The sequence below is a fragment of the Salvelinus namaycush genome, chromosome 20, assembly GCF_016432855.1.
Source record: "Salvelinus namaycush isolate Seneca chromosome 20, SaNama_1.0, whole genome shotgun sequence".
Classification (NCBI taxonomy): Eukaryota; Metazoa; Chordata; class Actinopteri; order Salmoniformes; family Salmonidae; genus Salvelinus; species Salvelinus namaycush.
The window spans coordinates 39703167-39726885 of NC_052326.1; the positions used below are offsets into that span (position 1 = coordinate 39703167).

General features: G+C 42.7%; 2 protein-coding genes across 2 annotated transcripts in view; one reads left to right on the top strand and one right to left on the bottom strand.

Moving 5' to 3' along the window:
* The first annotated feature begins 483 nt into the window (after positions 1-483).
* LOC120064807 (actin-associated protein FAM107A-like) lies at positions 484-1587 on the top strand. The gene is given in 3 exon segments (XM_039015406.1): positions 484-761; positions 860-1016; positions 1471-1587. Coding segments are annotated over 3 exon segments (552 nt in total).
* Positions 1588-10760: 9173 nt separating this feature from the next.
* Positions 10761-23719, bottom strand: part of LOC120064808 (calcium/calmodulin-dependent protein kinase type 1-like) — a 58052-nt gene continuing 45093 nt past the window's right edge. Inside the window, exons 3-11 of the mRNA XM_039015407.1 lie at positions 21223-21297; positions 20825-20963; positions 17518-17644; positions 16884-16959; positions 15955-16067; positions 15614-15692; positions 14969-15056; positions 11134-11305; positions 10761-10867 (exon numbers count right to left, since the gene is read on the bottom strand). Of these exons, the coding sequence (XP_038871335.1) occupies positions 10761-10867; positions 11134-11305; positions 14969-15056; positions 15614-15692; positions 15955-16067; positions 16884-16959; positions 17518-17644; positions 20825-20963; positions 21223-21297 (976 nt within the window). The remainder of the gene's footprint in view (positions 10868-11133; positions 11306-14968; positions 15057-15613; positions 15693-15954; positions 16068-16883; positions 16960-17517; positions 17645-20824; positions 20964-21222; positions 21298-23719) is intronic.

The window sequence follows — 23719 nt, forward strand, 5'->3', positions numbered from 1 at the left end:
GAGAAAGAGAGTCACAAAGCAAAGGGAAGGAAGAGAGTGGAGAGGTAGAGGGAGGGAGGGGAGACAATGGATGGATAGCGAGGCTACAGGACGACCTGAGTGATCATGTGAATAGAGGTGTGGCCAGGGTGGTAGGCAGGGCTGAGGTGTGATGGAGACAAAGGTGTAGGGTAGTGGAACAGAGATTGGCTGTAGAGGTAGACTCCCAGTCCCAGCCCTGCCCACCTCTGACCAGACCTCTGGATTCATAGTGCCAGTGACAGCTGTGGTAGCTAGTCAACAGCAGCAACCATCTTAGCTGTATTACAAATCAAATAATGGTAACTATTCAAATAGTCTGAGATTCATATCTTTAGTTCACCTGTCCTAACCTGGCCTAACTCATACTTCTTTATTTGACCAAGTTGGTACAATTATATAAATTCTAAAAGCTATTTTTCAAGAATTACATTGGGGGAAATAGTTTTCATTAAAAACGAGGACATGATCTCAAGCAAAAAGTCCCCCAGCCTCAGCCCATGCTGGCCTGCTGTCGGACCGAGATGGAGAGCAGGGTCAGGGTCAGGTGCAGAGGACCAGGAGGGCCCAGGGCACGGGAAGGCAGGTGTACCACCACCTCAGCCAGAGAGTCAGGAGGAGGAGGAGGGGGTCAGTGATCTGATCCAGCTCAAGAAGCCACTCAACCCGGTCAGAGTCTCCAAGAGCCACCAGGAGCTCCACAGGGAATAAGGATGACACACAAGACGTGGGGCTTGCACAAGGTAGCGCACACACGCATGCTGTACATACATACGAACGCGCGTGTGCTCACGCACACGCTCACACACACTTATCAACTGCCTTAATTTTTCTCTGACAGAGGTCCATGTCTGGAGGGGAAGCCAGAGCTCCAGCATGTTCTGGAACAGAGGAACTGGCAACAGGGGATGAAACAGAGGAGAGAGGCAGAGGAGGAGAATAAGAACAGGTTTCCACTCCAACAGGAACTGCTCAAGAGGCATCAGAGGCTGAAGGAGGTTGGTATGTTCCATGTCAACATCATGGTCACATGACTGCCATTGGCTTAAGCCAAGCACACCTTGCTCTCCATGACATGATTTGCATTGCACACAGTTTCACTCATGCCTTACTAGCTCATTTACACACAATGCTCAAAGCAGAGCAGACATTACTTATTCAGCTCCTGCAACCTGTACATACTACATATTGTATATCACGTGTCAAACTAATTCCACGGAGGCCAAGTGTCTGTAGGTTTTTACTCCTCCGTTGTACTTGATTGATTAAGGTCACTGATCTAGGTCTTAACTGAAAGGGAAAAAATAAAACCAGCAGATACTAGGCCCTCCATGGAATGAGTTTGAGACCCCTGCTGTATACCATTGGGTTACAGCTTTGTACATACACACTGTATTAATTCCAATCTGCTCTTGTATTCACTGACTGCCTGTGCCCATCTCTTCCCTGCAGCTGGAGAGAGAGCTAAAGGCACAAAAACAGGGCCTGCAGAGTTCCCCAGAGTTCATCAGAGTTAAAGAGAGCCTGAGATGCACCACCATACTGGATGTGGGAGAGAAGGCAGTTTAAAAGGACTGACTGACAGGAAGCTGTGTAAAGAATGGTTAGAGTGTTATGCTGTTGTTAGAGCATCTCCATGAAGTGTGGAAAGGATGGTGGGGATACGTGACTACATGGAGGTGTAGTAGTGAAGGAATACAGTATCCTGGCAGAATCTCAATTGCATACTCCTCGTATCCTCTCTCCTCACCTCTTTCTCAAAACCCATTGAAGGAGAAAGCCGGAGGTCCCTCTCCTCTGACCTTCTCCTCCAATGGCTTTTGAGAAGGGGAGAGGAGAGTGGACACAAGGAGTATGCAATTGAGATTTTCCGCCTGACTGGTTGACATTGAGCTATTGGATCTTGTTGACAGATCATGTTGGTGGGATAGTATGCTTGGCATGGTTCAACTGCATGGGAGTACAGATAATAATAATAATGTATAATTTATTCAACTTTTATCGCGCTATTCATTACATGAAGAAATCTTAAAGCAACAACAACAAAAAACAAGCAACTCATTAATCATCATGAGTAGATCGATGGTCAAGAGACTGAAGGTGAGATCAGTGGAGGGAGGTGGTGGTGATGCATGCATGGTGCAGATTGGTACCTGAACATGTCCTCGACGTGTTCATTTGGCCATTGAAGAACATCTTTACTTGTTCCAATTAGGGATTGAGTCCCTCCTATCCTGGTCCCAGATCTACTTCTGTTGTCTTGCCAACCTCATATGAACATATTTTGTATGACAACAACCGTCGGATCTGGCTATACATCACAAACAGATCTGGAACTTGATGACTTGCATAAAGCTTGAAAGGGTTACAAAAGTATCTCTAAAATAATTAAAGTAAAATGGATTTCCATCTAATTTTCAACTCTACTGATGGTTTTGTCACTAAACATGTTGCTGTTTAATAGTGAATGTGCCCACTCTGGTCATGGCATTTGCGCTCTAGCTAACAGCTCCCAGATACAGTGTGGGAATAGGCTACATGATGACATTATTATGGACAAAAAGAGCCCGATTATGTTTTATTTGTCAAATGGCAGCCAAGCATCAATCATCATGTCATTAAAATAAGACCCTCAATATTTATTGGAAAGGAGCATCAACCTCATCACCGTGCACATTTCCCACACTGCAAAGTTCATAACTTATTCCATTTGTAGCCTAATAAACTGCATGCTTTCATAATGGGAGGACCATACAATATCATTGTGTGACTCCAAGTTTACTTTTATATGATGGTTATTATATGAATACTTGCGCATAAAGGTGTTTCCACCACCATTTCTCACATACAGTGACAAGAAAATGTATGTGAACCCTTTGGAATTGCCTGGACATTTGATCTGATCTTCATCTAAGTCACAACAATAGACAAACATAGCGTGCTTAAACTAATAACACACAAAGTATTGTATATATTGAATACATCATTTAAACATTCACAGTGTAGGTTGGAAAAAGTATATGAACCCCTAGGCTAATGACTTCTCCAAAAGCTAATTGGAGTCCAATCAATGAGACGAGATTGGAGATGCTGGTTAGACCTGCCTTGTCCTATAAAAAACACTCACAAAAAAAAAAGGCACAGCACACCAACATCAAAACCTCATCCAAACTGTAAAGTATGGTGGAGGGAGCATCATGGTTTGGGGCTGCTTTGCTGCCTCAGGGCCTGGACAGTTTGCTATCATCGACTGAAAAATGAATTCCCAAGTTTATCAATACATTTTGCAGGAGAATGTTAGGCTACCTGTCAGCCAATTGAAGCTCAACAGAAGTTGGGTGATGCAACAGGACAACAACCCAAAAAACACAGAAGTAAATCAACAACAGAATGGCTTCAACAGAAGAAAATATGCTTTCTAGAGTGGCCGATTTGGAGACTTGACCTCAACCTGATTGAGATGTTGTGGCATGACATCAAGAGAGCACACCAGACATCCCAAGAATATTGCTGAACTGAAACAGTTTGTAAAGAGGAATGGTCCAAAATTCCTCCTGACCATTGTGCAGGTCTGATCCGCAATGACAGAAAACGTGTGGTTGAGGTTATTGCTGCCAAAGGAGGGTCAACCAGTTATTAAGTCCTTTGGGTTCAAATACTTTTCCCACCCTTCACTGTGAATGTTTACACAGTGTGTTCAATAAAGACATGAACACATATAGTTGTTTGTGTGTTTGTCTATTGTTGTGACCTAGATGAAGATCAGATCAAATCTTATGACCAATTTATGCAGAAATCCAGGTATTTCCAAAGGGTTCACATACTTTTTCTTGCCACTATAATTACTTTTATGGACACAAAAAAATTCCACCTTTTCTAGCGTATTTTGTTTTGTGACATTTGGAAAGATTACCGACAAATTTGCTGTTTCCACAGGCCTCTCTTGAAATGTTTTATCCGACATGTACTTTACTCGCATGAAAAGGTTGGATGGAAACCTGGTTATAGTTTAAGTCTCTTCTTTGAGTCATAAAAGTGCATTGAAATGACTTAGGAACTATGCACACTTTGGAGAGGTGTGTGTTCACTTGGAGACACCAGTTAGTCCTCTCATTTAAACCCTTGTCATTTTTTGACTTCCATTGCACCTACCCCACATTTTCCAGAAATATTCTCTATCTTGTTACTGAATGTATCCAGAGTATTTTCAGATACAGTACATTTAAAATGCACATAAATCAACAGTGTAATGTTTGGATTCAGTCTTGTGTCAGGTGAACAGTTGTGTCTTCAACTTTGGACAAATATCTTGAATTGCTACCATGGTTATGCCTATGCTTATACCTAGCCTTATCCATATAGACCAATTCCCACGAGTGAGAACAAAACCAAGGAGAGGTTCAACAGAAGAATGTCTTTACCAAACAAATATTATGATACTAGTGAATCATTGTTTGGTGATACATTAGTGACCTTGGACACATTTTTACTTTGTCATAAATAAAACGGACATTGAAAATATTATGAATGTGCATCTATATTTTATATATTTTTAGCGTAACAGACAGCATCCTATGTCTGTTGTACCATACATCCTCTATCAGCCACGCTCAGGTATATACTGCCCCCACCAAATGGCAGAATAGATCACAAGCTACATGTATAAGCAATGGTATTATTATAACATACCATGAGACTCACTGTAATGACATCTACTGAGTCGTGTTCAGTAGGGCACACTGTAGCGAAACATTTTAAATTGTTTTCTTAAAGTCCCTCCCTGTTTGAGTTTGTTTTCTTCTGTTTGGTGCCTAATGAACATGGCCCTGACTAAATAAAAGAAATGACAGTAAAATGACAAAACACACAATGCATAGACTAGGAAGTTGTATTTCATTTCCTGCGATCATATATCGAAGGTACAAATCATTGTCTCCTTCCTTACATGTTGATCAATAAGCCATGATGCATTGCATCCATACATTATTGGCTCAAAACAGCTTTTACAAAAAAGGATATACAATATATATATATACTTATAATTAAGACACTTTTTTGTATTCTTTTTTCATACACATTTCTTTGTGCATTTAAAAGTGTTGGTCATGAGTCAAATAAATCAGTTTGTTAAAAACAAATAGGAACCAAGGAAAGGTTCAACAGAAGAATGTATTTACCAAACAAATGAACACAGGTTATCAGGTTATCAACAAAGTCATGAACAGCAATTATACCTAACATATAACATATAACATGAAGCCATTCACACAGAGTTTGCATATTTTCCATTCTGCAGTCAGTCAGTCACTGTCTTGTGAAGCTAGAATGATTGTTTTTGAGCAATTATAACCTGCTAAGGACCAAACACAGGTCATTGGCCTAAACAAGGTAGAGTTCAACTAGAAGGTTTTAGCTAGTACCTCTGATTCAATTTCCACAATAAGGATTTGGTATCTAATCCAGTGCAGCGTGAACCAGAGTAAGGGCTCTATTCCATCCGTATCGCTGAAGAGGTACAGATTGCGAAATATAAATATAAAGGTAATTTCCGATTGAGTTGACATATGCAGTGTTTACCATGAATGCAGTCTCTGCTAACGCAGGAACATTGCCTTTAAATTTCAAGCAAGCTGTAACGCTGAACTTCAGTGATACAGATTGAATAGAGCCCTAAATCTTATATAATAAATATAGGCCTACCCATTGTCAGCCTTATTTATGTGTTTAAACTGTAATCATAGCAGATAACACTGTACCTTGAGATGTTCTATCAGACTGCATTCTGACTTGTGCAGTTAGAGAACTGGCTTTATCTTTCCACTCCTAAGAAAACTAAAATATTTCAAATAGTATTTGAACTCAGGTCTGTCTTGGTCACTCAACATGTTGTATGTTACAAACAGAACTGTTACAGTACCAGGGCAAGGGAGGGGTCAGGGACTATTTAGATTTGGTAGGTTGAGAAAGACTACAAAACGACAAATAAACAGAATCCCACAACAACTTATTGTACATCCTAGAGTTGTAATCTTAACTAAATCAACATGGTTACCAGGGAAATGGCGTCAGTGTGTCACTGGGTAGAGATATGACCATCATATAGTCAATGCAGGGGTTAAGGTAACGTTACAGTTCAGACCTTGCTACACGTATGTATGTTCTTCTCACGTCACATTATATAGTTTTCAGAATTACAGAAATAAATATTCATCAGGACAATAGAGTAGTAATGATAATAATATGCATGTTTTTGTATATTTCTATGTTGATCATCAACTGTGTAAACATATTATAACCAGGTCATGCAGATAGGTAGACCGATACTTCTTCCAAGAGAGATAGGTGCAACGTACAGAGAAGCCAGAGAACACACACTGAGATCCCTCCCACCACCACGGATTCCTCCCACCACCACGGATCCCTCCCACCACCACGGATCCCTCCCACCACCACGGATCTCTCCCACCACCACGGATCCCTCCCACCACCACGGATCCCTCCCACCACCACGGATCCCTCCCACCACCACGGATCCCTCCCACCACCACGGATCCCTCCCACCACCACGGATCCCTCCCACCACCACGGAGGACAAGAGTGAAATATTGTTTAAATGGCCATAACATTGAGGGAACTTTGCAGATAGAAATGACATGCACACAACTGATTTGATTCCCTAGCACGTGGAATATAATTGCAAACTATTTCTAACTGAAATGGTCTCAACATCAAACCCTGTGGTACCTCAACTCTCATGTTAAGTGGTGTGGCTACTATGGAAATGCTCATTGGCTGAGAGGTTGTATAGGATTAATCTGATAGGCTATACGGTCTGTGTGTTGCCATAGGGATCTCAGTGTGAACCTCTGGTAACAGAACAGCCATAAAATAAAAAGTATGCCTTTTATAGCCATACATTTCACCTTTTATCATTCAATCGACGCATGCATTTGCCTCGAACCAGAAACGCTTTTATGAGCCCAGTCTGAGCCAGAATACAGAGTCAATCCAGAGCCCAGAAAGTCAACTCACTTGTAAACCCTGAATGTTTCAAACACAGGTCAGAGAAGGATGACTAATGAGCCAAATGGGACAATGAAAAAACACACATTACAATGGTAGGTGATGGGGTCAAATTGGGGTCATCATAGGGCTGCACCAAATGTTTGATGTATTATAATAATTTATTATTGTCACGCCCTGACCTTAGAGAGCCTTTTATTTCTCTATTTTTGGTTAGGTCAGGGTGTGATTAGAGTGGGCATTCTATGTTTTCTATTTCTTTGTTGTTTTTGCCATGTGTGGTTCCCAATCAGAGGCAGCTGTCTATCGTTGTCTCTGATTGGGGATCATATATAAATTGTGATTTTCCATTTGGGTTTTGTGGGGAGTTATTTTCTGTTTAGCTGTTTTGTTGCCTGACAGAACTGTTCGCTTTCGTTTTTTCTACTTTGTTATTTTGTTGCGGTGTTCAGTTTAAAAAAAAATCATGAACGCCTACTGCACCTTGGTCTCCTTCTTCAACCCACGAGAGTCGTTACAATTATGCTTATGTTGTATTAATAGAAGGGGAGGGGCTAGGGACCCCTCCTCCTATACATTTATAGGGTCCTAGACTACAGATTAACAATATATATATTCATTATAAGGTTTTTAAATTGTTCCACAGTCTTTTCTAAGTCTCTGCCTCTTATGAAGAAATGGTCTGAGAAATGTGTGAATTATTGCATGGGGTTTGTGAGAAAGCACTTCAAAGATAAACATCGAGCCCTGCAGGGGAGTAGAAAAGATAAGAGGCTAGTCAGACATACTTCTATAAATCAACTTGGGGGAGTGGACATTTACTGCTGAGGTCTTAGAAAACACTGGAACTACTGTATCTCTCTTGCAAGTTTGTATAGCTGTGTATGCATGGGCTTGGTCTGAGGAGTAGCAGGTAATGACGTATGCAGTGACATCACTAGGCTGGACTTCGGGCTTAATAAAATAACTTGGGACTTTTCCTATGGGGCAGAACTCATGAGAGACATCAGTTGCATATGTGATGGTTGATCTTTGACTTCTGTCTACAGCTGTATTTTGATTAAAATTGTTAAGATTTATAAGTGCACAATTTGAGTGTTCCTTATTTGTTAAGTAAATAAAATGGAGCACAGAAAAAAGGAACCAACATAGGAACAAAGTAGTAGTGGTTTGAATGTTGATTAACTGGTATTGGTTTCAGTGACATAGAAACAAATGATAAAACATGGTTAAGTGAATAAACTAATGCACAAAGATATTCTACTTTCTCAGACAGAAAACAACAACATTTCCCACTCCTAAGACCATATGCACTGTTTGGTCTGGTCTGAAACAGCTCTGATAGTATGAAGTATGGACTAACAGTGCGATATGACACCATGAATATAGGGAGGTGCAAAAGGATATGCCATAAAATGAGAACAATGTTGGGAAAGGAAACCATTGTCCTTATGCCACAACATCTCCAATAATACGTCACCTTCATGTGTGTCCAGACCCACCTCCTATGACTTCTACTTTCCATTTGCATAGGGGTATTTTAACCCCATACATCTCTATTATTTTAATTAAGGACGTGTAACCTAATTAGTAAACTAGCATAGGATCAGAATTAGTTGACCTAATAGTCATTTTAGTCAAGTCAGCACTGATCTGTTGACTTTTGTCATAACTATGTCATAATATTTTTATCAGATTTTTTATGTCACCTTTATTTAACCAGGTAGGACAGTTGAGAACAAGTTCTCATTTACAACTGCGACCTGGCCAAGATAAAACAAAGCAGTGCGACACAAACAACAACACAGAGTTACACATGGAATAAACAAACATACAGTCAATAATAAAATAGAGAAAGTCTATATATGGTGTATGCAAATGAGGTAGGATAAGGGGGGTGAGGCAATACATAGACCATAGTTGCGAAATTATTACAGTTTGGCAAATTAAACACTGGGGTGATAGATGTGCAGAAGATCAGTGTGCAAGTAGGGGTACTATGGTGCAAAGGAGCAAAATGAATAACAATATGGTGATGAGGTAGTTGGATGGGCTATTTACAGATTGGCTATGTACAGGTGCAGTGATCTGTGAGCTGCTCTGACAGCTGGTGCTTAAAGCTAGTGAGGCAGATATGAGTCTCCAGCTTCAGTGATTTTTGCAGTTCGTTCCAGTCATTGGCAGCAGAGAACTGGAAGGAAAGGCGGCCGAAGGAGGAATTGGCTTTGGGGGTGACCAGTGAAATATACCTGCTGGAGCGCGTGCTACGGATGGGTGCTGCTATGGTGACCAGTGAGCTGAAATAAGGCGGGGCTTTATACCTAGCAAAGACTTATAGATGACCTGGAGCCAGTGGGTTTGGCGACGGATATGAAGCGAGGGCCAGCCAATGAGCGCATACAGGTCGAGGATCGGTAGGATAGTCAGTTTTACGAGGGTATGTTTGGCAGCATGAAGGACGCTTTGTTGCGAAATAGGAAGCAGATTCTAGATTTAATTTTGAATTGGAGATGTTTAATGTGAGTCTGGAAGGAGAGTTTACAGTCTAGCCAGACACCTAGGGATTTGTAGTTGTCCACATATTCTAGGTCAGAACCATCCAGAGTAGTGATGCTGGTGGGTAGTATGTCATAACAGCTGACATAACTTGGTCATAACATTGTCATGCCACATATTTAGACCTGTTGTGACAAATATTGCATCATTTTATGGCTGGTTATGACACCTACATAAAAATGTCAAAACCCACAAAACACAAGGCAAAACATTCCATTACACCATAACCTACTTCTCAATAATATGTTTGTTATATACCATTTTATGAAATTGACCATATTAAATTATCCTTGTACAGTAATTGAGCACAAATTGATGTCAGACATGTACCTACGTCAATGCTAGGTTGCTGATGACGGGGATGAGTGCAGGAGCAGATTTCAGGAGCAGGACAAGGCACCCTCTTTGTGACTGATTACTGACATAAGGGCATGTACGTGATAGGTCTATCTGGCTTATATGATTATGATGGTCATAATGCTTCTTGACAGTATCATAAAGTGAATTGTCTTAGTCCAAGTAAAGTGACACAGGATAGTCATAAAGCTTCATGAGAGTGTCTGCAAGTTATTTAAAAAATGATGAAAATGACTATAAAGAATTCATTACAACAACAACAAAGGACTTTAAAATGAAAGGAAACCTCTTGGCAGTGAAAAACACATTTGAATAAATGTGGGTTTTGACACTCTTATGTAGAGCCATAAAATAATGCCATGTATGTCACAACAGGTTTAAATATATGTGTTATGACAGTGTTATGACCATATTATGACAGGTTATGACAAGTCATGTCAGCTGGTATGACATGTTATGACCGTGTCATAATGTGTTATGATGCTGCGTGTCAAGTAAAGTGTTACCGCATACTCTACACAAACATCAATGTTTGTGGACAATGAATTTAACAAAGTAATACCTGCATCCAAAACTCCCCTCTAAAAGGAACTGTAGATGGTTGATTCTGGGCAAGCATCTGGAGCTAGAAGGTGGCTCTGGACATGGCTGCTGGCTGACTCATCACCACCCTACTCTACTGGACACAGCTTGTCATAACATCACTCTGCATTCATGGCCAGACTAGGCGGACAGGGCGGGCTCTGGGTGGCTCCATGGAAACATACGCATCCCCATGTCGAAAAAGGGGAGGGGTCTGTGGTCACTCAGACGTGACTGGCTGGCCTGCAGCAGTAGGTGCAACTCGTCAGACTGTCCCGGTAGGAACTGCCCTCTGCACTACCGCGCTGCTGCTCATCCTCACAGTATGACACTGGAGAGGAGGGGAGAGGAGATGACAGGGACGGTACTCCACAGTGCTGTACTAGAGTGCTGTACTACTAGAGTATCACTAGAGTACTGTACACACCACTGTACGTGCTCAGAGGCTCAACAGTACTGTAGGCTACGTGCTGAGAGAGAGAGAGAGAGAGAGAGAGAGAGAGAGAGAGAGAGAGAGAGAGAGAGAGCTAGAGAGAGAGCTAGAGAGAGAGAGAGGCTGGCTGAGTGGGGGACAAGCTCAGTGTTTGTCTCACTTACAGCTCTCCTCCTCCTCTATCCCTGGTCCCTCCTCTTCCTTGTCCTCCTCCTGCAGCAGGAGTGCGTGGGCATGACAGGGGCTTGTGGGGGTGATCTGGCTGGGGCTCTCTAGACTGGTACCCAGCTGCAGCCTCCGCATGTGTCTCACCACTGCTGTGGCGTTGAATGCTTGCTGTGTAGGGATAGTGATAGGAGGGACAGAGAGAGAGGGAGAGAATGACGGGGGAGCGAGAGACAGAGGGAGGGGGTTGAGAGATAGGGAGGAGAAAGGGGGGTGAGAGAAAGAAAGAGAGAGAGAGAGAGAAATAGAGAGAGAGAGGGGAAGGTGATAAAAGCACAGTGATTTACCATATACACTGTATATACAAAAGTATGGGGACACCACTTCAAATTAGCTAAACTATTTTAGCCAAATCCGTTGCTGACAGGTGTATCAATTTGATGCACACAGCTAAGTAATCTCCATAGACAAACATTGGCAGTAGAATGGCCTTACTGAAGAGCTCAGTGACTTTCAACGTGGCACAGTCATAGGATGCAACCTTTCCAACAAATCAGTTCGTCAAATTTCTGCCCTGCTAGAGCAGCCCCAGTCAACTGTAAGTGATGTTATTGTGAAGTGGAAACGTCTAGGAGCAACAACGGCTCAGCCGCGAAGTGGTAGGCCACAGAAGCTCACAGAACGGGACCGCCGAGTACTGAAGAGTGTAAAAATCATCTATCCTCGGTTGCAACACTCACTACAGAGTTCCAAACTGCCTTCTGGAAGCAACGTCAGCACAATAACTGTTCGTCTGGAGCTTCATGAAATGGGTTTCCATAGCCGCAATGCGCAATGCCAAGCGTCGGCTGGAGTGATGTAAAGCTCACCGCCATGTGACTCTGGAGCAGTAGAAATGCATTCTCTGGAGAGAGGGATCCCGCTTCACCATCTGGCAGTCTGACAGACGAATCTGGATTTGGCGAATGCCAGGAGTACGCTATCTGCACTAGATTTGAATCGTCCCCGCGATATGCAACTTTTCAGGGAAGTCAGGAACCAATATGCACAGTCAGTTAGGAAAGCAAAGGCTAGCTTTTTCAAATAGAAATTTGCATCCTGCAGCACTAATTCCAAAAAATGTTGGGACACTGTAAAGTCCATGGAGAATAAGAGCACCTCCTCTCAGCTGCCCACTGCACTGAGGCTAGGAAACACTGTCACCACCGATAAATCCACGATAATCGAGAATTTAAATAAGCATTTCTCTACGGATGGCCACGCTTTCCACCTGGCTACCCCAGCCCTGGCCAACAGCTCTGCACCCCCCGCAGCAACTAGCCCAAGACCCCCCACCCCCCCCTGCTTCTCCTTCATCCAAATCCAGACAGCTGATGTCCTGAAAGAGCTACAGAATCTGGATCCCTACAAATCAGCTTGGCTAGACAATCTGGACCCTCTCTTCCTAAAATTATCTGCCGCCATCGTCGCAACCCCTTTTGCTAGTCTGTTCAACCTCTCTTTCGTATCGTCTGAGATTCCTAAAGATTGGAAAGGGGCCACGGTCATCCCCCTCTTCAAACGGGGAGACACTCTAGACCCAAACTGTTACAGACCTATATCCATCCTGCCCTGCCTTTCTAAAGTCTTCGAAAGAAAAGTGAACAAACAGATCACCGACCATCTCGAATCCCACCGTACTTTCTCTGCTATGCAATCCAGTTTCCGAGCTGGTCACGGGTGCACCTCAGCCACGCTCAAGGTCCTAAACGATATCATAACCACCAACGATAAAAAAACAGTACTGTGCAGCCGTCTTCATCGACCTGGCCAAGGCTTTCGACTACGACAATCACCGTGTTCTTATCGGCAGACTCAACAGCCTTGGTTTCTCTAATGACTGCCTCGCCTGGTTCACTAACTACTTCTCAGATAGAGTTCAATGTGTCAAATCGGAGGGCCTGTTGTCCGGACCTCTGGTAGTCTCTATGGGGGTGTCACAGGGTTCAATTCTCAGGCCGACTCTTTTCTCTGTATATATCAATGATGTCGCTCTTGCTGCGGGTGATTCTTTGATCCATCTCTCGAGCTTCAATGCCATACAACACTCGTTCCGTGGCCTCCAACTGCTCTTAAACGCTAGTAAGACAAAATGCATGCTCTTCAACCGATCGCTGCCCGCACCCGCCCGCCCGTCTAGCATCACTACTCTGGATGGTTCTGACTTATGTAGACAACTATAAATACCTAGTTGTCTGGTTAGACTGTAAATTCTCCTTCCAGACTCATATTAAGCATCTCCAATCCAAAATTAAATCTTGAATCGGCTTCCTATTTCGCAACAAAGCATCCTTCACGCATGCGGCCAAACATACCCTCGTAAAACTGACCATCCTACCGATCCTTGACTTCGGCAATGCCATTTACAAAATAGCCTCTAACACTCTACTCAGAAAATTGGATGCAGTCTATCACAGTGCCATCCGTTTCGTCACCAAAGGCCCATATACTACCCACCATTGCGACCTGTATGCTCTCGTTCGCTGGTCCTCGCTACATATTCGTTGCCAAACCCACTGGCTCCAGGTCATCTATAAGTCTTTGCTAGGTAAAGTTCCGCCTTATTTCAGCTCACTGGTCAACATAGCAACACCCTCCCGTAGCACACGATCCAGCAGGAATATTTCACTGGTCATCCCCAAAGCCAACACCTCCTCTGGCCGCCTTTCCTTCCAGTTCTCTGCTGCCAATGACTGGAATGAATTGCAAAAATTACTGAAGTTGGAGACTTATATCTCCCTCACTAACTTCAAGCATCGGCTGTCAGAGCAGCTTACTGATCGCTGCAGCTGTACACAGCCCATCTGTAAATAGCCCATCCAACCAACTACCTACCTCATCCCCATATTTGTTTTTTGTTTTTTTTCTGCTCTTTTGCACACCAGTATTTCTACTTGCACATCCTCATCTGCACATATATCACTCCAGCGTTAATTGCTAAATTGTAATTACTTTGCCACTATGGCCTATTTATTGCCTTTCCACACACAGTATACATATGTTCTATTGTGTTATTGACTGTACGTTTGTTTATTCCATGTGTAACTCTGTGTTGTTGTTTTTTGTCGCACTGCTTTGCTTTATTTTGGCCAGGTCGCAGTTGTAAATGAGAACTTGTTCTCAACTGGCCTACCTGGTTAAATAAAGGTGAAATAAATCAAATGTAAAAAAATGCATAGTGTCATCTGTAAGGTTTGGTGAAGGAGGAATAATGGTCTGGGGATGCTTTTCATGGTTCGGGCTAGGCCCTTTAGTTCTAGTGAAGGGAAATCTTAACGGTACAGCATACAATGACATTCTTCCAACTTTGTGACAAGTTTGGGGAAGGCCCTTTCCTGTTTCAGTATGACAATGCCCCCGTGCACAAAGCGATGTCCATACAGAAATGGTTTGTCGAGATTGGTGTGGAAGAACTGGAATGGCCTGCACAGAGGCCTTACCTCAACCCCATTGAACACCTTTGGGATGAATTGGAACGCCAACTGCAAGCCAGGCCTAATCACTCAACATGAGTGCTCCACCTCACTAATGCTGTTGTGGCTGAATAGAAGCAAGTCCCCACAGAAATGTTCCAACATCTAGTAGAAAGCCATCCCAAAAGAGTGGAGGCTGTTATAGCAGAAAAGGGGGGACCAACTGATATTAATGCCCATGATTTTGGAATGAGATGTTTGACAAGCAGGTGTCCACATACTTTTGGTTATGTAGTGTACATGAGACAGATAGACAGTTAGAAGAAGAACAAAAGTATAAAGAAAATGTGAATTATCAAAGCAGTAATATTGAGCCACTGACCTTCCATTTACTTTTAGCAAAGTTCTTCTTGATCTGAGCACTGACAGATTCATGGATGTTCTTATCAAGAGCTGTGTCTCCACAGATCCTGCAAACAGGAAAAGAGAGAGTTTAGAGAGAGAAAGAGAGCAAGGAGGGGGCAAGCTGTCAGAAGTTTAAAGTTTGAGTTATGGGACGTAGACATTCTAGCCTGGTTTATCCAGCTTGAATGTTACGCAAGAATGCATTGAAGGGCTTGGGGAACCAGGATGTGGACATGAAGCAATGGTTAGGGTTAGAGTTGTGGTTGAGGGTTCCAAAATAGTTATTTGGCTGTCCCCATAGGATAATCATTTTAGGTTCTAGGTAAACCTAAAATACCTTTGGGGTTCCATGAAAAACCCTCTGTGGAAAGGGTTCTACCTGGAACCAAAAAGGGTTCTTTAAAGGTTTCTCCCATCGGGACAACCGAAGAATCCTTTTAGGTTCTAGATAGCACCTTTTTTCTAAGAGTGTAGGGTTAAGGTTGTATCGGGATGTGGAGATGAAGCTAGGCTTAGGTTTGTGATTAAGGCTAGGTTTAGGGTTAGGGTTGAGGCTAGGGTTAGGGTTGAACCGGGACGTGGACATGTAGCTAGAGTTAGGGGTAAGGAAATCTTGTATTACCAGGGGTGTTGAAGTGCTGTATCAGTGGTATATCTCTTCATAAAGTCTTTTTCCATCAGGTGACAGATAAAGTCCTTAGCTGGAATGAATATAAACAGTTTCAAATCATTACAGAACAGATATAATACAGTATGACTAATGACTTACAATTTCACACAAAGTAGACATGGTATTAATTCACAGTCAAATGTAATCTATGTCTTTGAAACAATTACAGATAATTGAAAAAGATTCATGCTATTTGAATTTTACTCAGTTTGTTTTGTCCTCTTTGTCTTGTTTCTGTTTGTCCCTGTCATTATAATTTTTTTTAAACGAAGGAAAAAGGGGGTATAAGCTACCTGAATCGGAGATGTCATCCCAGTACGGAGAGTCAAACTCATACTCTGCCTTCAGTATCTGCTCAAAAAGCTTAGCATCGTTCTCGTCGTAAAACGGAGGGTATCCGCATAACCTGGAAGAGTTCATATGACATGAGGTAACAGTTATTGCTCTATACATTGAACCCAGATAATAAAATGTCCAATATAAATTTGGTTAGGATATAATATCCCAATAGTGCAATTAAGTGCCAAGAGTCCCAGTCACAGATGGACCGTACTTTCTCAGACATAAATGTGGAGGTGTGAAGGTCATGCACAGAACCATTTTAGAATTTTTTTAGCATTTGGAATGAGCTGCTCAATGCATTGTCAATTGGCGCTAATTAAGATTTCATTAAAAGTGCATTACAGTGGTTTGGAAACACAATATAATTTAAAAGGAGGCAAATAATTAGTTGGACAATCTTTTGTCATCATTGTGAAGTCACTAGATTGACTTTAGATGCAGTATTTAGCTAGCTAGTTTGAGGGGACAGCACCGAATTTTAGCTAGCACCGAATATTAGCTAGCTAACTTTAGCATTGCTAGCTATTTTTGACAAACTTTACTAGCTAATGGCAACATTGCCCTTTCTTTAAGTATATTTGACGGCATCATAATGATGGCAAAGTTGTTTCCTACAAATGATTTGCCTTCTTTAGCACTGTCATCGTATTTCCAAGCCATTGTACCGTCATCAGTCCCCGCTCAGAATGACTGGGCATCAATCATCAGTCGGTCATCATTATGGTTACGGCGCTATGTAGAACGTTCATAACAATGGCAACGACGCGACCGAGTGACTGAGGTGCAACCCATGAATATAACAGATGTTTAAATGCACAGGCACCAGTATACAGAGTATGAGGGACTGTATTTGTGTTAGAGTACTAAGCAGATGACTTACAGAATATAGGAGATGACTCCGATGGACCAGCAGTCTACTGCTTTGCTGTACGGTTTCTGAGCCAACACCTCAGGAGCTGCCAATAACATGAAACAGCGAAGTCAGAAGGAGAGAGTGAGAGAGGGAGAATGAGAAAGACAGAGTTGGAGAGAGAGACAGGAGCACTGAGAAAGACAAAGGGGGAGAGAGGGACACTGAAAGAGACAGAGTGGGAGCGGGCAAAAGACAGAGATGGCGACAGAGAGGGAGAGAGTGACTGAGACAGAGGGAGAGAGAGTGACTGAGACAGAGCCCATTGAAGTTCTTGTTTTACCCTCTCAATCAGAGCTCGAGTAGGCAACATCAAACAGAGAGAGAGATAGAGAGGGGGAGAGAGAAAGGGAGAGAGAGAGCGAGAAAGAAAGGGAGATAGAGAAAGAGAGAAATAGAGATTTCACTTGCTTTGGCAATGTTAACATATGTTTCCCCTTTGAATTGAATTGAGAGTGTGTGCTTTTCAAGCACCTACAGATGACACAATAGCACTCCAATATAATAGCATGCTTCAGAGGAGGTTGTAAGTGGATCAGGGAGAGAGTGAGGGGGTAGTGAGAGAGATCCCGCACACACACCCACGGACACACACACACCTTACCCACGTATCCTGGGGTCCCACAGGCTGTAGACATGACACTGCCCGTGTCCTCGATCTTAGACAGGCCAAAGTCACTGATCATTATCTTAGAGTCCTCGTCCATACTGTAATACAACAGATTCTCTGGCTACCGAGAGGCAGGGAGAGAAAGAGAGAGAGAGAAAGAGAGAGAAAGAGAGAGAGAGAGAGAGAGAAAAAAAGAGAGAGAGAGAGAGAAAAAAAGAGAGAGAGAGAGAAAAAAAAGAGAGAGAGAGAGAGAGAGAGAGAGAGAGAGAGAGAGACAGAAAAGAGCCGTTAAATTCTACAACCACCTAAAAGGAAGCGATTCCCAAACCTTCCATAACAAAGCCATCACCTACAGAGAGATGAACCTGGAGAAGAGTCCCCTAAGCAAGCTGGTCCTAGGGCTCTGTTCACAAACACAAACACACCCCACAGAGCCCCAGGACAACAGCACAATTAGACCCAACCAAATCATGAGAAAACAAAAAGATAATTACTTGACACATTGGAAAGAATTAACAAAAAAACAGAGCAAACTAGAATGCTATTTGGCCCTAAACAGAGAGTACACAGTGGCAGAATACCTGACCACTGTGACTGACCCAAACTTAAGGAAAGCTTTGACTATGTACAGACTCAGTGAGCATAGCCTTGCTATTGAGAAAGGCCGCCGTAGGCAGACATGGCTCTCAAGAGAAGACAGGCTATGTGCTCACTGCCCACAAAATGAGGTGGAAACTGAGCTGCACTTCCTAACCTCCTGCCCAATGTATGACCATATTAGAGAGACATATTTCCCACAGATTACACAGATCCACAAAGAATTTGAAAACAAATCCAATTTTGATAAACTCCCATATCTACTGGGAGAAATTCCACAGTGTGCCATCACAGCAGCAAGATTTGTGACCTGTTGCCACAAGAAAAGGGCAACCAGTGAAGAACAAACACCATTGTAAATACAACCCATATTTATGCTTATTTATTTTAACTTGTGTGCTTTAACCATTTGTACATTGTTACAACACTGTATATATATAATATAACATTTGTAATGTCTTTATTGTTTTGAAACTTCTGTATGTGTAATGTTTACTGTTAATTTGTATTGTTTATTTCACTTTTGTATAATATCTACCTCACTTGCTTTGGCAATGTTAACACATGTTTCCCATGCCAATAAAGCCCCTTGAATTGAATTGAATTGAGAGAGAGAGAGCGAGAGAAAGAGAGAGAGAGAGAGAGAGAGAAAAGGGGAAAAAGAGAGAACAAAAAAAGAAGGAGAGAGGCAGAAAAAGAGGAGGGGAGAAAGAGAAAGGATGGGAGAAAGAGAGGAGGGAAAAAATGTATACAACTTGGTTTACGTGAAGCTTTTCTCACAGAAAACTTAACGATTCTGGTAAGAAAGAATTGGCAAGACAAGCTGTTGAGGCAGCACATTGGTACCTCCATACAGCCTGGGATGTAAATTAACCTCGATTTCCAGATTTCTCACGTTGGTGAACACAAGACATGGATGTGTGGCAATGCAAGACAACGCGTAATGGGAGTGGTTATTTTGTTTGAGTACTGTCATGACGTTGGCAGGGGGGTAGGTTTATGACAGTCATAAATACCTCTTTCCCCCTTTTTCTCTCTCCCTACTATAACTGATGTGACATAAAGAAAACCCATTGGTTAACATAGAGATTCTGGGGACATCAGAAGGTGGGGGGAAATGAACTATATTCTGGTAATCCGACCAACTGAACATATGCGGTGGTACTTAAGGTATATTATGTCAGTTCGGTTGCCCTCTGACACATTCTCATCAATGATAGAATGACAAACTCTACTGTGGAAAGTCTAAACGTCAGAGGTATCGGATTCACATGGAATTGTTGTTTAATTCAAATGTTTGAATATGAAATTATTTGTGAAGAGATTAAATGTAATTTTAGCTTCCAAATGAGAGATCTGGGCTTTCATAAGTTTTCCTCTGCTCACAGTGGCCCGCCCCTGTGAAGAGGCATGGGTTATAAACTTTTCAGACACACCCCTCTCCCTCCACTATAAAAGCCATTGACAAGAATATAACTTTCTGTTCCGGGTACACTAGGATGACGATCCGGTGTCAGAATGGTTCAGATAATAACTACAGAACTAAGCCAACAGCAGCATGGACTTTGGTTGTGAATGGTATGAACTTTGAACTCGTATTCACTACAGAAGGGATACCTCCTAGCCGTTGAGTTAGCAACAGCTGCTACAAACGTAGGTTAGGAAGGACAGTCAGAGTATCCCGTCTACTACACACGACGTTACTCCAACGTATCCAGTGATCACCAGAGACATTCTTCAAAGGACAGAGGACTTGGGTTGGCGATACGGTCTTCCATCTACCACCAACCTACTGAAGCGCAGCTCAGAGTAAATATTTATTGCATTTTCCTTTTCAAATGGGCGGTAATTTAGAATGCATAAGATACTGTATTTACGATAGCACAGCTTCGCCTCTGTTCCAGTCTCCCGCTCTTTCACTAAAATCCCGCCCCTTTTCTTTGTGTAACAAGCTGTCATATCTATTCCGCCCGCTAGGGACGTTTTTCTGTATGACGGCACTTTGTAATCAAGTTATGATTTAATTGTATATGTGTGATTCTGTGTGATTAGTTAGGTATTTAGTAAATAAATAATTAAACCCAATTTTGTATTGCTGATTCAACTTGTTAGCCAGGATTCTTGCAGATAATCAAGGATTTACAACTTTCAGATGAGACTGAATAAACTGACGATTTATGTGACTGCTATGGATGTAAAATATTACTAAATCTTTAAGAGTTTATTCGGAAGATAACAGCTCTATAAATATTCTTTCGTGGTGTCCCTCTCTAGTTAATTAATATTTACATGATTAGTTCAATCAGGTAATATTAATTACGGAGAAATTATTTTATAGTATAGCATGTCATAGCAATTAATCTGGCATAGTCAAAGACACGACAGTACTAATCTAATGGACAGCATCTAATGCATCTCTGTATCTATTTCTACAGGATCCATTACCATTGCACAAGAGTAGTGTACAAGTTCTAACATACTGACTCTCCAAGGAGTAAGCAAACAGATCAGCCCTCTCCCCTCTTCTGAGCCCTAATTTCAGGTCCCTTGTGTAGGATGCTCATGTCATGGAGATGTGTGTATGTATTTGTGCGCATGCGTGCATGTGTAAATGTGTGTGTGTGTGTGTGTGTGTGTGTGCGCGTGCATGCGTGCGTGTGTGTGTCCCCGTGCGTGTGTGTTTGTATGTGAAGAGTTGGAGTACCTTTAGGTCCCTGTGTACGATGCCCATGTCATGGAGGTATTTGACAGCGTCCAGGATCTGGTGGATGAGTTGGCTGGCGTCTCTCTCTGTGTAGAAACCCTTCTCTACGATGCGGTCAAACAGCTCCCCTCCAGACACCCTGATCGAGACACAAAGGAGAAACATTAAAGGGAGAGGCTTTACACACACCCACATGTATTGAACTCATACTCCAAACCAATCCCCCAATCTGTCCCCGATTTATGACCTACAGTATTCCTAACAGAACACTGAATAAGAAACATGTTTAATGCAACATTACCAGAGAGAAAGAAAGAAAGAAAGAAAGAAAGAAAGAAAGAAAGAAAGAAAGAAAGAAAGAAAGAAAGAGAGAGAGAGAGAAGAAAGAGGAGACTCACAGCTGCATGACCAGATACAGGTGGGATGTACTCTCAAAGATGTCCTCCAGTGAAACAATGTTGGTGTGCTTGATTCTGAAAAGACAAAAAGACAGAGTGAGTAAGACAGAAATACAGGGATATTGTTATGAGTACAATGCCAGCCCTGACAACATGAACAAGAACCTAATGCTAATGCAGCAGTGCTATGCCCAATGTTTTCCAACAGTGCTATGCCCAATGTTTTCCAGCAGTGCTATGCCCAATGTTTTCCAACAGTGCTATGCCCAATGTTTTCCAACAGTGCTATGCCCAATGTTTTCCAACAGTGCTATGCCCAATGTTTTCCAGCAGTGCTATGCCCAATGTTTTCCAGCAGTGCTATACCCAATGTTTTCCAGCAGTGCTATGCCCAATGTTTTCCAGCAGTGCTATGCCCAATGTTTTCCAACAGTGCTATGCCCAATGTTTTCCAACAGTGCTATGCCCAATGTTTTCCAGCAGTGCTATGCCCAATGTTTTCCAACAGTGCTATGCCCAATGTTTTCCAGCAGTGCTATGCCCAATGTTTTCCAGCAGTGCTATGCCCAATGTTTTCCAGCAGTGCTATGCCCAATGTTTTCCAGCAGTGCTATGCCCAATGTTTTCCAACAGTGCTATGCCCAATGTTTTCCAACAGTGCTATGCCCAATGTTTTCCAGCAGTGCTATGCCCAATGTTTTCCAGCAGTGCTATGCCCAATGTTTTCCAGCAGTGCTATGCCCAATGTTTTCCAGCAGTGCTATGCCCAATGTTTTCCAACAGTGCTATGCCCAATGTTTTCCAGCAGTGCTATGCCCAATGTTTTCCAACAGTGCTATGCCCAATGTTTTCCAACAGTGCTATGCCCAATGTTTTCCAGCAGTGCTATGCCCAATGTTTTCCAACAGTGCTATGCCCAATGTTTTCCAACAGTGCTATGCCCAATGTTTTCCAGCAGTGCTACGCCCAATGTTTTCCAACAGTGCTACGCCCAATGTTTTCCAGCAGTGCTACGCCCAATGTTTTCCAACAGTGCTACGCCCAATGTTTTCCAACAGTGCTACGCCCAATGTTTTCCAGCAGTGCTACGCCCAATGTTTTCCAGCAGTGCTACGCCCAATGTTTTCCAGCAGTGCTACGCCCAATGTTTTCCAACAGTGCTACGCCCAATGTTTTCCAACAGTGCTACGCCCAATGTTTTCCAGCAGTGCTACGCCCAATGTTTTCCAGCAGTGCTACGCCCAATGTTTTCCAACAGTGCTATGCCCAATGTTTTCCAGCAGTGCTATGCCCAATGTTTTCCAACAGTGCTATGCCCAATGTTTTCCAGCAGTGCTATGCCCAATGTTTTCCAGCAGTGCTATGCCCAATGTTTTCCAGCAGTCTATGCCCAATGTTTTCCAACAGTGCTATGCCCAATGTTTTCCAACAGTGCTATGCCCAATGTTTTCCAGCAGTGCTATGCCCAATGTTTTCCAGCAGTGCTATGCCCAATGTTTTCCAGCAGTGCTATGCCCAATGTTTTCCAACAGTGCTATGCCCAATGTTTTCCAGCAGTCCTATGCCCAATGTTTTCCAACAGTGCTATGCCCAATGTTTTCCAGCAGTGCTATGCCCAATGTTTTCCAGCAGTGCTACGCCCAATGTTTTCCAACAGTGCTACGCCCAATGTTTTCCAACAGTGCTACGCCCAATGTTTTCCAGCAGTGCTACGCCCAATGTTTTCCAGCAGTGCTACGCCCAATGTTTTCCAGCAGTGCTACGCCCAATGTTTTCCAACAGTGCTACGCCCAATGTTTTCCAACAGTGCTACGCCCAATGTTTTCCAACAGTGCTACGCCCAATGTTTTCCAACAGTGCTACGCCCAATGTTTTCCAACAGTGCTATGCCCAATGTTTTCCAGCAGTGCTATGCCCAATGTTTTCCAACAGTGCTATGCCCAATTTTTTCCAGCAGTGCTATGCCCAATGTTTTCCAACAGTGCTATGCCCAATGTTTTCCAACAGTGCTATGCCCAATGTTTTCCAGCAGTGCTATGCCCAATGTTTTCCAACAGTGCTATGCCCAATGTTTTCCAGCAGTGCTATGCCCAATGTTTTCCAGCAGTGCTATGCCCAATGTTTTCCAACAGTGCTATGCCCAATATTTTCCAGCAGTGCTATGCCCAATGTTTTCCAGCAGTGCTATGCCCAATGTTTTCCAGCAGTGCTATGCCCAATGTTTTCCAGCAGTGCTATGCCCAATGTTTTCCAACAGTGCTATGCCCAATGTTTTCCAGCAGTGCTATGCCCAATGTTTTCCAGCAGTGCTATGCCCAATGTTCTCCAACAGTGCTATGCCCAATGTTTTCCAGCAGTGCTATGCCCAATGTTTTCCAACAGTGCTATGCCCAATGTTTTCCAACAGTGCTATGCCCAATGTTTTCCAGCAGTGCTATGCCCAATGTTTTCCAACAATGCTATGCCCCACGGTGTCTCACTCGCAATACTGTCATAT